General features: G+C 47.1%; 1 protein-coding gene across 1 annotated transcript; it reads right to left on the bottom strand.

Annotated features, from left to right (window-relative positions):
* Positions 1 to 7,411: 7,411 nt before the first annotated feature.
* Positions 7,412 to 14,843, bottom strand: LOC134859150 (AT-rich interactive domain-containing protein 1A-like). Its single transcript, XM_063875486.1, has 2 exons — positions 14,636 to 14,843; positions 7,412 to 7,798 (listed from the first exon to the last, which is right to left on the bottom strand). The coding sequence occupies exons 1-2, from the start codon at positions 14,741 to 14,743 to the stop codon at positions 7,412 to 7,414; spliced, it is 495 nt and encodes a 164-aa protein (XP_063731556.1). The 5' UTR covers positions 14,744 to 14,843.
* Positions 14,844 to 15,118: the final 275 nt, after the last annotated feature.

Raw genomic sequence — 15,118 nt, 5'->3', positions numbered from 1 at the left:
AGAAAACAGGATTCAACTGGAAAGAGCACACCTTGCCTTCGCACATATTTAAGGCATTAACGATACCGTTTATTTTGCATAGGTTTGTATATGGGTTCACTGGCTTACACATTTTGGTTTGAATTCTGGACAAACTTGCCAGCCTCCGAAACAGACTGGATCCATTTCTTCTCGCCACTGGGGAGGGTGATACAGAGTTTGGCTGGATACAGGAGGGCTGGTTTATACCCGCGCTTGTAAAGTTCTGCTATGGAGTTTTTGTATTTCGCTCGTTGCTTCAGAATGTCCGGGCTGTAGTCTTCGTAGAATCGGATCTTGTGCTCCTTGTAGAACAGGTCAGCCCGTCTGCGAGCCTCACGGACGAGCAGGTCCTTAACTTGGAAGCGATGAAGGCGTATGATGACAGGCCGCGGCTTATCTACTGCAGCAGGCTTGGGTGCGAGGCTCCGGTGGGCACGACCGAGCTCAGGGGGTGAAGAGAGGACCTCCGTGCCAAAGACATCCACAAGTAGTTGGGAAAAGAACGCGGTTGGTCGTGACCCCTCAAGCGACTCAGGTAGGCCAATAACCCTGATGTTTTGGCACCTACTGTGTCCCTCCAGGTCGGCTAGCTTCGTTCTGAGCGACACGTTGTCTTGTTGGAGGGTAGCACATGCGTCCTCTAGTTTTTGGAGACGACCCTCCACCTCATTAGAGTTGTCTTCCAAAGAACTGATCCACTGCCCATGATCTGTAACAGTCGAGTGCAAGCCGTCCAGTGTGGTCTTAAATACCTCGAAAGATGACTTAAAATCTGCAGATGAAGTTTTCCTGTGCTCTTCTAACAGAGAGCCAAGTTCCCATAGCGTGACGCTAGCAAGCAAAGAAGATGCATCTTTATCTTGCTTGCCCTTTGTTTTAGACATAGTCAAGACGTAAGAAATAGTCGGTACAGTTAAACTAGTCTTTTGCGAACCTAAAAATCCTTAAAAGGAGAGGCTTAAAAGATAAACTAAACTAAAAGTCGTGGGAGTCTGCCTATGGGTCTACTCAGCACACCTCATACCGGAAGTCCCGTGCTGCTGTGTTTTAATCTATCTGAAGTCTTGGTGTGTTGGTTCCCCTCCCCATTGTCCTTTATCTTTAAGAGTCACGTGAGGGACAATAAGCTAACGTACTTAGCATACCTAGTTAGCATTACTCCTTTAACAGAAAGAATTCAGAGGAAGTAAAGTTTTTTAAATAAATAGTTAAATAAAGACACATCCTGTAACAACTGATAGAATACACAGTGATGATTGTTACAATGAACAGTTAATTTAGACTAAAGCACTCTATTTTTTAATAGGAAGTATAACGTAGAAAACCTTAGTAGAGGAGCAGATGAGGTCAACTTAAAGAAATTATACCGGAAGTAATGGTCAGAGAGGCTAAACCAGTCAGGAAGTAGCCTATAAAGACGGGGTCAGAGATAAAACAGCGCCCCTGCTGGAGGGATTAATATGTGTCTCCAGCACCATTTTAGAAATAAAATAGAACCCTCTGGTGGAGGTATTGAATAGTATACATCGAACATCCTAGGAACGAAATAGCACCCTCTGGTTGATATACTGGATTATTACAAATGAGAATTACAATAGCACACTCTAGTGGGCATATCGCAGAGTGTTAAAATGCAATACACATAAGACATATTGGTTAGATCAATACCTACACTAGTGTTTAATGATAGATATTGCACATGACACATACTTCGACGTACCTTTCCGAGAACCAGCACCTTATCGTGGTGGAGAGGTTTGTGTGCCCCGCTGAACCTGGGGGCTGTGTTGTCTTTGTGTTCCTGGTAGGGTCTCCCATGGCAAATTGGTCTCAGGTAAGGGGCCAGACTAAGATTGGTTCAAAAAGACCTCATGACAAACAAACTTGGAAGCGAGGATACCCGGCCCGGAGGAAGCCCGGGGTCCTCCTTCTATAGCCAGGCCCAGAAGGAGGACTCGTCAGCGAGCGTCTGGTGGCCGGGCTTGCCATGGAGCCCGGCCGGGCACAGCCCGAAAAAGCAACGTGGGCAACACCTCCGCTTCTCCGTCCCGCGGGCTCACCACCTACGGGAAACAACAATGGGGTCGGGTGCGCTGCCAGAAGGGTGGCAGTGAAAGCAGAGGGTCTCAACGGATTAGACTCAGGCGACAGAAGCTGGTTTTGGGGATGTGGAATGTCACCTCTCTGGGGGGGAAGGAGCCGGAGCTTGTGCGGGAGGTGGAGCGTTACCAGTTGGATCTGGTGGGGCTCACCTCTACGCACAGCGTTGGCTCTGGAACCTTACTTCTGGATAGGGGTTGGACTCTATTCTTCTCCAGTGTTGCCCAATGTGTGAGGCGCTGAGCGGGTGTGGGGATACTCACAAGCCCCCGGTTGAGTGCCGCTTTGTTGGAGTTTACCCCAGTGGAGGGTCGCCTCCCTACGCCTGCGGGTCATGGGGGGGAAAACTCTGACTGTTGTGTGTGCTTATGCACCAAACAGCAGTTCAGAGTATTCGGCCTTCTTGGAGACCCTGAAAGAAGTCCTATATGGGGCTCCTGAAGGGGACTCCTTAGTCTTGCTGGGAGACTTCAACGCACACGTGGGTAACGATGGAGACACTTGGAGGGGCGTGATTGGGAGGAACGGCCCCCCTGATCTGAACCGAAGTGGTGGTTTGTTACTGGACTTCTGTGCTAGTCATGGATTGGTCATAACAAACACCATGTTCGAACATAAGGATGCTCATAAGTGTACGTGGTACCAGAGCAGCCTAGGCAGAAGGTCAATGACCGACTTTGTTATCGTATCATCGGACCTGAGGCCGCATGTTTTGGACACTCGGGTAAAGAGAGGGGCGGAGTTGTCAACTGATTGTTATGTCTCGTCAAATCTGTTAGTTATATTTATTTATTATGTCTGTCATTTCATGTTTAATCTACTATTTATGTCATACCAAGTGAGGTGTATTCACGTCATGTCTAGTCAAGCCCCTGTGTTTCATGTTGTGTCTCGTTTTCCATTTCCTGTTTTATTTTGTACTTACCTTGTTTCTCATTGCAGGCCCTGTTACTTTCTGTCTTTGTGTGTTTTCCCGCCATTCTCAGCGTCTGCCCCGCCCCTGATTGTTGTCACCTGTTGCCCTCATGTTTCTGCCTCCCCTCCCCAGCTGTGGCTTGTGTCGTGATTAGTGTCTTTGTATTTATTCCTGCTTTCCCGTGTGTTCTCTGTCAGTTCGTTGTCGTCTTTCATGTATTTCAAGTCAAGCGTTTTTCATGTCTTGGATTTCCCTATCGTCTTCATGTGTTCAAGTCAAGTGTTTTTCATGCCCTGGATTTATCGTCTTCATGTGTTCAAGTCAAGTGTTTTTTATGTCCTGGATTTTTCCTAACTTCGTATTTATGTAAAACAGCTTTTGGAATAAAGCTCGCCTTTCGTTTGTACCCATACCTGCCTCCCTTTGTTGCTGCACTTGGGTTCTATTTCCCCAAACCCTGACACTGATCACCATCTGGTGGTGAGTTGGGTCGAGTGGCGGGGGAAGCCTCTGGACAGACCTGGTAAACCCAAACGTGTAGTGCAGGTGAACTGGGAACGTCTGGAGGAGTCCCAAGTCCAGGAGGCCTTCAACTCACACCTCCGGCGGAGCTTTTCAGGCATCCCTGTGGAGGCTGGGGACATTGAACCAGAGTGGGCAGTGTTCAAAGCCTCCATTGCTGAAGCTGCGGCGGGGAGCTGTGGTCTCAAGGTTTTAGGTGCCTCAAGGGGCGGTAACCCTTGAACCTCCTGGTGGACACCGGTGGTCAGGGAAGCCGTCCGACTGAAGAAGGAGGCCTTCCGGGATATGTTATCCCTGGGTACTCCTGACGAAGTTGCAAGGTTTTGACGGGCCCGAAGGGCAGCAGCCTCAGCCGTGGCCGAGGCAAAGCAGCGGGTGTGGGAGAAGTTCGGAGAAGCCATGGAGAAGGACTTTCGGTCGGCACCAAAGTTGTTCTGGAAAACCGTCCAACACCTCAGGAGGGGGAAGCAGGGAACCATCCAAGCTGTGTACAGTAAGGATGGGACGCTGTTGACCTCAACTGATAGTGTGTTAAGGCGGTGGAAGGAACACTTTGAGGAACTCCTGAATCCGACAACTCCGCCCTCTATGTCACATCTTGTGAGCCCAAATGGTGTTGTCATGTAAATTAACTGTGATGTTTCTCACACACAGAGGAGACTCAGGAGTCATCTGTCTGTAAGTGTTCTGAACTAATGTTGATGGCTACTAAAATAACGAAGGGAGACGTCCGTTCATTTCAGATGTTTACTAAAATAAAGAACTTAACATATTTACAGCGAGTGGTTGGCTTGAATTGTCAGCATCCTTAACAACATAAAACAATGGCCGCTGTACGACCTACAACACTGCGTATGTGACGTAACACGCACAATGTCCCATGGGTAATGAAGTCCATTTCAAGTCCATTTCCTAAGTATATCCCAACTTAAATGACCTAAAGTCCCTTTTTAATCTAATCCTATATCTGAAACATGAACTGTTATTCTTAACACTTACTTATAAATTGACTAACTTATTAAATGTTGCTTTTAACTAGCCTATTCCTTTTAAATCATCTGTTCTAAATAAATTCTCTTCCTAACAAATAAATTCACAACAGTAAGCATTAGGAAGAGAAGAGAAACAGTTTAAAGAACGGGAATTACTTATAAGAAAGTGCTGTTAAAAGAAGTTTAGCAATTTTTAATATGTAAAAGTGTTAACACTAGTAATTATGAAAATAAATACAGGAATGAATCATATGACTACACTTGAATCATTTACATCTTAGTGATCTGTTAATATGCTCTGCTGGGTTGTACAGGTTAAGTTACAGGGATTTTAACTTTTTGAAAAAGCATTGGAATGTTTTTATTGTAGAAGAAAAGAAAATGCCAGAAAACAGAGGCCGTACAAAGATAATGTGTGGGAATATGGTTTTTGGACGTGAATATTTAAATTATTGGAGAAAATAGTTCCTTTAAAGGAGTTAAGTCAAATGCATTTGAGAGATATATTATTAGAAGACATTAATTTAGTTGATTACAGTAGATGCCATTTAATACACAAGACAGAAGACATGTTTATTTGAAAAAGTGAAAATTAAGTGGATTTATTTAACCAGTGTGTTGAGCTTCATCGGGTAAAGTGAGCTGCAGCCTCTGCAATCTGGTGACAGACCCCCACTCTCCTGAGTAATGCGAAAGACCATCCCCCACGGAGATTTCCTAACTATTCAACAGAGAAGGAAGGCTACAGCAAGGCTGTTCCCAGAACTGCATCAGTCTGCATCTCCACCTGGGTCAGCTACAAGCATGCGTCATGCTGACTGACAGAGATCTACTCATCACCAGTCCCTCTGATAAGAGCACAGAGGTCCAAATCAACAAGGGTTGATTCAGAGCACAGATTCTGATGGACAATAATGAGACACATGAAAACGGGGTTCCCCCCCCCCCCCCCATGAAAGACGTCCAGTGACGGTGATTGAGCAGACTAATGCTGAAATGAAAATCAGTACAAGGAGAGAAGCTTGATGTGGAATGCAGGTCCAAAATGTCAAAGACTGTCAATAACCAGACACAGAGGAAGGGGAGAAAAGGTCAATAGGCAGAATGTGCGGAGGACGGGGGTCATCAAGCCAGAGGGCAGAGGTGGCAGGAAGGGGAGTTCGAATGGGTGAGTTTGTGCAAACATATTCACTCACACACACACATACGTGGAACACATTTAAAGAATTTGAATTGGCTTTTTAAATTTAAGATCAAATATCGAGTGTTTTATTACATAAGATTTTATGGATTGGTAAATGATCATTGAAAAGAGGCAGTTTATAAAGTGAATGAGTAAATAAATCTGAAACAAATTATTGGAAAAAGGGGGAAATTATAGAGATGAGCAAGATCCACTATACTTTTGGTAGAAACTGTTCAGGAGTCAGGAGAACAGGGTAGGAACATTTTAATCATGTTAACCTATTATTATTTCAGAGCCTTTATCAGGGGCGGCTCCAGAAAATTATTGTTGGGGGGGCAATGGGGGGGTCTGATTTTTTATAGGAGGTGCTAGTGAATTCTGACATAACGAACACCAAACACCACTGTTCCCGGGCTAATACACTACATTGAAATGCACGTTACTAAATGTTTATATACAACAAACACAAGCATATTTAATTACTTGTATTTAATGAATCAACAAACAAGCAAGCACAAGAATACAATTTAAATCCTAGCCACCACAGAGAACATCTGTGGATTTACTAGTGGAACAGAATTGTAGCAGTGTGTAGTGCAACACAGTATACTCTTACCACTGTCTCACTGAATCTTTTGTCTCACCTCTGATCTCCTCTTTACTATCTCTTCACTCCTGTGTTCCTCTCTTTTCCTCTCTAAACTCATCTTCACTATCTCTCCTCCTCTGTTCTCCTCTCCTTCACTCTCAACTTCTGTCTTCATCTCTTCTTCTCTCAACTCCTCTGTTCTCCTCTCCTTCACTCTCCACTGCTGTCTTCATCTCTTCTTCTCTCAATTCCTCTGTTCTCCTCTCCTTCACTCTCCACTTCTGTCTTCCTCTCTTCTTCTCTCAACTCCTCTGTTCTCCTCTCCTTCACTCTCCTTTCGTTTCCGGTGTGAGTGTGAGTGTGAGCGAGCGGTGGTGGGGTGAGTGGCGCGGAGTTTTGAATTGGTTTCTGTCCTTTTTTCGGGTTTTCCCTGGTTTCTCCGTCTGTTCTATGTGCATGGTCAGGTAAGCTTTATTAATATTTTACTGTGTTGGCCGAGCGATCAGTGGTTGTGTCAGGTAGTTTTCGGGAGGAATGGCGTCCCCCGAGACGCCGCCTCCGTCTATCCGGCAGGGAGTAAGGATAGTCCCGCCGGATAGTAGCGTTACTGTGGAGGAGGTTCTGTTGGCTGTCGGTGAGCAGGTAGGTCATGATAACTTATCGTTTGCGTCTAGAATGAACAAAGCAGTGGTTGTGTTCCTGAACGAGGAGCCCCGTGTGTATCAGCTGGTAGAGAGCGGAGTGTTTATCAGGGACTTATTCGTGCAGGTCTCCCCGCTGTCAGTTCCCTCCACGCGGATCACCGTGTCCGGTGTTCCGCCGTTCATACCGAACGAGTTGTTAGAGAGCGAGCTCCGTAGGTTTGGCAAGTTTGCCAGTGGATTTAAAACGGTGAGTTTGGGATGTAAGGATCCCAAACTGAAGCACGTACTGTCCCTGAGGCGGCAGGTGTTCATGTTCTTGGACTCGCCGACACAAACACTGGACGTGTCGTTCAGAGTGAAGCACGGTGACGGTTGTATATGGTGTACGCCAGCTCGGGACAGTTCAAGTGTTTTGAGTGTGGAGATGTGGACACAAACGCTTTACGTGTCCGCATAGACAGCAGGGGGCGGCTCACTCCGCTGACGCGGCGGGCGGCTCCGCTGAGTCCGCGGTCGGGTCCGCGGCTGGCGGCTCCGGAGTTGGGTCCGCGGCCGGCGGGTCCGGTGCTGGGTCCGCGGCCGGCGGGTCCGGTGCTGGGTCCGCTGCTGGCGGGTCCGGTGCTGGCGCCGCGGGCGCGGATGCGGATCCCGGTGCGGAGGGTGTGGAAGCCGGTGCCACTGGTTCACTTTCTGAGGAGGATCACTTGGATAGGGAGGAACAGAGTCGGCCTGACAAGCAACAGGCTTCTGTGACTGCAGAGAACCTGAGCAGTTCACAGTCTGCAGGCACTGAAGCAGCTTCCACAAGTTTTGTAGGCACAGATCCCACTGTAAACACCAATGAAGAACAGGGTATGTTAAATAGTCAGGCATCCTGTGAAGGAGAGGACATGGAGTATGACTCTGAGTCAGATACAGTATCCATAGGTGAAACTTCGATCAGAACACAGATCTCTATTCTTAGAGGAAATAAATCAATTTCTGGATGTAACATTTAAAAAGTCTATTAGATTAAATGACTACTTCGGTGATACTGAAAAGTTTATCAGATCTGTTGGCGTTCTGCAAAGACTGGTCGGTTTTGACCTCTTGGATGAGAAGAAACGTTTTCGCCTCAAAAAGCATATCACAACTTTGAGGAAAGCAAAAAAAGGCAAAACTGCTAAAAAGATTAAAAGTAAAATGATCATGTATCACACGGTGGTTTTCTCTTTTCAATTGTTTTCTGTTTTGTTCATCTTATCCGTTTCTTTTTCTCTGACCTCTATGGGGAGCCTCAAGATAGGATCTTTGAACATCAATGGTGGGAGAGACAGACAAAAAAGGGCATTAATTTCTGAAGTCGCTACTCAAAAAAGGGTTGATGTGTTGTTTTTGCAAGAGACACATACTAATCCAGCAGACGAGACAGATTGGGGTTTATGGTGGGATGGTTCGTGCACCTTTAGCCATGGCACCAACCTTAGGGCAGGGGTAGCTGTTCTGCTTAGGAAAAATGTCGATGTAACTGTACTATCATCTACTGAAGGGTGAAGGGCAGGCTGTTGATTGTAAGGGCAGAAATAGAGGGCTCTGTGGTCTGCTTTGTAAACATATATGCTCCAAATCAAGGCACAGATAGAGTGGTTTTTTTCACCCTGCTAAAAAACGAGGTAAGAAAGTACCATCAGGATCAATTTATCATTGGTGGGGATTTCAACTGCACGCTAGACTTCACTGTAGACAGGACAAGTGAAGAACCTCACCCACAGTCATCTCAGAGCCTTCACAGCATCATCACACACCTGGATCTGTTAGACACATGGAGGGTCAAACATCCACTAACCAGACAATACACATGGGTGAGGGTCGGCAATGGCAGGGTGAGTGCAGCTAGACTGGATAGGATTTACATCTCCAAAAGTCTCAGCTCCAGATTAGTCCACAGCAATATAAGTCCAGTTGGTTTCACTGATCACCACTTTGTCAGTATAGATTTGATCCTTTCACCAGGCGAAAGGGTTAAGTCCTACTGGTCTTTTAAACAACAGACTTCTGCAGGACCGTATTTTCTGTCAAAGTTTTGAGCGTTTTTGGCAGCAGTGGAAAACCAGGAAAGCGGATTTTGTTTCTTTGAAGCTGTGGTGGGAAGTTGGGAAGGCCCAAATTCGCGTTTTTTGCCAGCAGTATACCTCCCACTCGACTGCTAATATAAAGGCAGCAGTTCAGGAGCTTGAAATAAGTATTAGGAACATTGAAGAGGGGTTACATAGACATTCGGATCCCACCACGGGTCATCTGCTGCAGGAGAAGAGATTGGAGTTGAGCTTATTCCTGCAGGAGAGAGTAAAGGGAGCTCTTGTTAGGTCTCGTTTCCTCCAGCTAAAGGACATGGATGGCCCAAGCTCTTTCTTTTTTAATCTGGAGAGATCGGTGGCACAGAGGAAACAGATGACCTGCCTTAAGCTTCCTGGAGGCAGAGTGACCACCAGTCCGGGGGAGATGAGGACCCATGCAGTGAGTTTCTACGCTGACCTCTTTGGGGCAGAACAGTGCGGCATGGAGTGCCGCGAGGAGCTCCTGGAGGGGCTTCCTCAGCTCATCCCGGGTGAGAAAGCTGCTCTGGACTCTGAGCTGACCCTGGAGGAGTTGACAGTCGCTGTTAATCAGATGGCATCAGGACGGGCACCGGGAATTGATGGTCTCTCCACTGACTTTTACCAGCGGTTCTGGAATACTCTTGGACCTGATTTGCACAGTGTTTTATTGGAGTGTTTTAGAACAGGATCTCTTCCTGTCTCCTGTCAGCGAGCTGTGCTTTCCCTGCTTCCCAAGAAAGGAGACCTGGCCTTACTTAAAAACTGGAGGCCGGTTGCTCTCCTCTGCACGGACTATAAGGTGCTTTCCAGAGCCTTATCGAACAGACTCAAGGACATCCTGGGAATACTTGTACAGACAGACCAAAGCTATTGTGTTCCTGACAGGAAAATTATGGACAACATTTTCCTAATTCGTGATGTTATTGATGTGTGCAGATCCCAGAATGTGAATTTTGGTATTGTTGCTTTGGACCAGGAGAAAGCCTTTGATAGGGTGGATCACTGTTATTTATTTTCTGCACTCAGGGCTTTTGGCATTGGTGATGGTTTTCTGGCCTGGATTGGTTTATTGTATAATGGTGCTCAATGTATGGTGAAAATGGGGGCAGGGCTGAGTCGGCCAATCCCTGTGCAGCGAGGGATAAGACAGGGTTGTCCTCTCTCCGGTCAACTATATACCCTAGCTATTGAGCCCTTGCTGTGCATGTTGAGAGGTCGGCTCAGTGGTCTCTCACTGCCTGGGTCCTCTGATCTTGATCGTCCACTTACCGTTTCTGCTTACGCAGATGATGTTAATATTTTTGTCTCCAGCCAGGGGGATATTAAATGTTTGCAGGATACCCTGTCCCTGTACGAAAAGGCCTCATCTGCTCGGGTGAACTGGGCAAAGAGTGAGGCTTTGTTGGTGGGACAGTGGAGAGATCAGACAGTGCCCAGTCTGCCTGGAGGTCTTGAGTGGGGGAAGGAGGGCCTGAAGGTGTTGGGAGTATTTTTGGGCACTGAGGGGTTTCAGAACAAGAACTGGGAGGGAGTTAAGGAGAAAGTGTGCGCTCGGTTGTCTAAATGGAAATGGTTGCTACCCCAGTTGTCATATAGGGGAAGAGTTTTGGTTGCAAATAACTTGGTCGCCTCGACTCTTTGGCATAGACTTATTGCTCTGACACCACCGAGAGGCCTGATGGAGGACATTCAGCGAGTCATCCTGGACTTCTTCTGGTCTGGCCGGCACTGGATCCGAGCAGCAGCCCTCTACCTGCCTGTGGCTGAAGGGGGGCAGGGACTCATCAATATCCAGGCAAAAATAGCCTCTTTTAGACTCAGACTGCACAAAGACTGCTGTACAATTGTGGCCCAAGCTGGTTTGATACAGCTCGTTTGCTGCTGAAGAGAGCCGGGCGATTGGGCTACGACAAACAGCTTTTCCTTTTAAAATCTGAGGATGTGGACTTAACTGGACTGACACCTTTTTATAGTTCGGTATTACAGGCATGGCAGATTTTTAAGGCCACACGTACCAAAATGAGACTCCGGGCATGTGGCTGTTTGAGGAACCTTTGTTTTTTAATACTCTTATACAGACTCAAACACTGCAGTCTGCCAGCCTGCGAGCCTATTTTAGAGAGGCTGGCTGCACCAAACTGGGCCATCTGATGAAGATGACGGCAACATCGGTGGATATCTTGAGACAGAGAAGCAACATCACCTCCATCAGGGTCATCAACAGAGTGGTGGAGGAAGTCTGTGCTGCCCTGCCACAACCCCTGAGGGTTTTTGCACAAGACCACAATGTGTGTGACCAGTGGACCGAAGGGGAGGAGTATAGTTTCCCCTCTCTGTCTGTCACCCCCAGTTGTGGGGGAGTGGCAGGAGGGAGGTGGTCAGCTGCTGTCGCTCACAACCCCGCACCTGGAGAAGTTACAGGACGCAGGGAAGAAGGCAATATATCAGATCTGCTGCAAGGTTCTGAGCCTGCGCTCTTTGGCAGGGATGAAGGAGTCGAGGTGGACTGGTTTTTTTGGTCCAGATGTTTCCCCGAAGGGCAGCTGGCGGTCTCTGTACAAGCTGCCCGTTGAAAAACGGACAGCAGACCTCCAGTGGAGGATTGTACATGGAGCAATAGCTACGAACAGATACAGAGCGCACCTGGATCCAGAGTTGGGGGAGGAGTGCATCTTCTGTTCTCAGAACGAGACCCTTGAACACTTATTTATTCAGTGTCCTCGTTTGTCTGCTCTGTTTGAGCTGTTAGAAAGGTGGTTTCGGGTCTAGGGGAGATTTTTGCTTTTGATTTGTTTATTTTTGGCCCGAAGTACTGTGCAAAAAAGAAGGATGTACACTCATTGGTGAACTTTGTATCTGGCGTTGCTAAGTTGGCCATCTGGCTGACTCGCAGGAACCAGGCCCAGAGTGTTGGCAGTGTGGAGCCAGTGCTGGTCCTGAAGGGTCTGCTGAAGGCCAGACTGAGGGTGGAACATGCGTATTATCGGATGATGGACAATGTGCATGGTTTCGGTCATGTATGGGCTGTTGGGGGGGTTTTGTGCTCTGTGGGGGGGGACGGAGAGCTGAATGTAAGTTTCTGATTGGAGAAACAGGTTCTGTGTCTGGTTGACAGGTTTGCTTGTATTTATTTTTTTGTTTTTGTGTGGTTTTTGTTGCTCTTGAATGAAGATGTGATGGTGAGCTGTTGTCTCTTTTGCTATGGTGCAATAAAGGGACTTTAAAAACCAAAAACCTCTGTTCTCCTCTCCTTCACTCTCCACTGCTGTCTTCCTCTCTTCTGCTCTCAACTCCTCTCTCCTCCTCATCTGTTCTCCTCTCCTTCACTCTCCACTTCTGTCTTCTTCTCTCAACTCCTCTGTTCTCCTCTCCTTCACTCTCCACTTCTGTCTTCTTCTCTCAACTCCTCTGTTCTCCTCTCCTTCACTCTCCACTTCTGTCTTCTTCTCTCAACTCCTCTGTTCTCCTCTCCTTCACTCTCCACTGCTGTCTTCCTCTCTTCTGCTCTCAACTCCTCTCTCCTCCTCATCTGGACTCCACTGAAACTGCTGAAACAACCACACAGACAGACACACAGGCTAAATACTACACTTACAGTTGACATAATATGAGGCAAACAATAAGTACCGGTAACATTTTTAAAATCTGTCAAAAAAGAATTGTGTACTCACTGGTCACTCACAACAGAACGATCCGCCTGTTGTTGTGATTGGCTGCAAAGCGGTTAATCACTGCCTCGACATCAAGTGCTTTGGCCCTGCTTGAACTAATTGCCAGGACACCCAGATTGCTGGTACGAGCATCTCCGCTTTTGTTCCTCAGGTAGGTTTTCAAACGCCTTAAGCAGGAGAAGCTCCTCTCACATGAAGCTGATGTGACAGGCAGTGTCATAGAGATACAGACAAGCTTGAACAGGTCAACGAATGCATCCTTGTATGGCCTCAAAAGCACCAGCACATCATGGGTGGTGCTGACAACGTCCCCCCTTTGGTTTTTCCTCTCAATCAGTCTTTTTAACTGGTGAAGTTCTGCTGAGAGGTTTTCAATCAATACGCCATAATGTTCAGCCATGGGCAAAAGAGTATCTTTGTCCAAGAATGTCTCGTGTTTTGGGTTAAGAGCTGCTGCTCCTTTTAGAACGTGACAGCTGTCAGAGGAAAACCGCCTGTCCAATTCACTGATTAATCGATTGATTACAGGGAAATAGCAGTGGTTCTGATAGTCTTCTGAGGTTTCCAGCGGCTCTTTTGATCCTGTTTGGCTGTTCACCACAAAGTCCTGCAGGTGGTGGGGCTGTTTTTTTCTCCTTACCTGTGGGCGCTGCATGTCAATGCCAACTGTCTCACACATATCACTGGCACACTCCCAGATTTCAGTCCATGTTTCAGCATTGCGTTTGTCATTGAGGGTATCAACAACTGCAAAGACCAGATCAATGGCAGATGCCAGCTCCAAATCTGTGGCCTGTAGATGATCAGATAAGTTCTTTGTGAGCTTGAATATGCTCTCAAGCATACAGATGTGCACAACAAATTGTGCATCAATCAGTCCAATCAGTGATCTTGCTTCAGTAGCTCTATGAGCATTCGTCTGGTTGCTCACATCCACAAGAGTTGCTAAGAGAGCAGGGAGAGTTCTTTTTATTGCCCACAGTGTAGAATATTGGCAGGCCCACCTGGTATCTGATAGTCTTTTCAATTCCACTGTGCGTTTGGTGGGCTCAAGTTCTTGTTGCTTCTCCATGAACACCTTGTGAGTCACTGTCCCAGAAAAGAAGTTGTACAACATCTTGACCGTTGCAAAGCATTCTGCAACTGGTTTCACATTATGTACACAGTCAACTAAAACCAAGTTTAATCTGTGTGCATAGCAATGGATGTAAAGCGCATGTGGCACTTCTTGGCGAAACTTTTCCTGGACACCATTGTTGCACCCGGACATGACAGAGGCCCCATCATAGCACTGTGCAATGCATGCATGTTTGTCTATGCTACACTTAGCCAGTGTTTGTTTAACTGATTTGTGTAAAGACTCTGCATCCAGGCCCTCTGCAGAAATAAAGTCCAGAAACTCTTCATGAATCATATCATTGTTTAGATATCGCAGAGCAACAGATAGCTGCTCTTTTTGCTCACATCCTTTGTTTCATCCACCATTAAAGCAAAATGCTCTCCCAGCTTAACCTCGTTGCTCACTTGTTCCCTCACCATGCTGGCCATAACATCAATCAGCTCATCCTGGATATCATGATGCATATATTTGGCATTCCCAGGTCCACTGGGACAATTTCTTGAGACAATGGTGTCAAACTTTCCCAGCAGATTTAACAGTTCAATAAAATTACCTCTGTTTGTGGACTGCTGATCTTCCCTGTGCCCTCTCTGTGCAATTGTTTGACAAGCAGTAAACCGCAGTGATTCTATGACTGCTCTCATGTACTGCCTGTTTTCTTGTACTGTTTTCTCATGTCCAGCATCAAGTTTAGTCATAATCCTTGAACCATTTTTCATCCTTGCCTTAAACTCACACCAGCCTTCCATTGCTAGTTTATGAGAAACACTTGCATGGTGTTTTGTTAGTTTCTCACCTCCTTTCCTCCAGTTTCTGAAGCCAGCGTGGGTGAAGCTCTTTTCTGAGTGACCAGATGTCCGAGCATGGTGGGGAAAATGCCGACAGGCAAAACAGAAAGCAGCATCAACTGACACCGAGTATTCCAGCCACGCGTATTGTTTAAACCAAGACTGGCAAAAACTTCTTAAAGTTAGCTGGGAGCAAAATGCCCGACACGGGTAGGACTTCAGCTGAGGCTGCCTTGGTCCCTCTGCTGGGTCTTGGCTTAAATCCACAGGGCCAGGTTTCCCGCCACCCAAGATCGGAGCTACGGCTGTCGGTAAAGCTCTCCCTTCACTCCCCGAATCTTGCCCGACATTTTCAGGGATGTTATCGGCCTCCGAGTCTGATGCCGCCGCCTCCTGCGCCGCCTCCGCCGCCTCCTCTGCCGCCGCCCTCGCCCCCGCCGACTCCATTACCGCCGCTTCTTCATCCGCCTCTTCATCCTCACTGTCCATGT

The sequence above is a fragment of the Eleginops maclovinus genome, chromosome 22 (assembly GCF_036324505.1).
Source record: "Eleginops maclovinus isolate JMC-PN-2008 ecotype Puerto Natales chromosome 22, JC_Emac_rtc_rv5, whole genome shotgun sequence".
Classification (NCBI taxonomy): Eukaryota; Metazoa; Chordata; class Actinopteri; order Perciformes; family Eleginopidae; genus Eleginops; species Eleginops maclovinus.
This window is presented reverse-complemented; position numbering and strand designations above follow the sequence as displayed.

Coding starts and splice junctions, on each gene's coding strand:
- LOC134859150 (XM_063875486.1), bottom strand. CDS start 14,743: ATGCTGCTTTCTGTTTTGCCTGTCGGCATTTTCCCCACCATGCTCGGA. Junction 7,799..14,635: donor CAGAAACTGGAGGAAAGGAG/GTGAGAAACTAA, acceptor TGGTGTTTACAG/TGGGATCTGTGCCTACAAAA.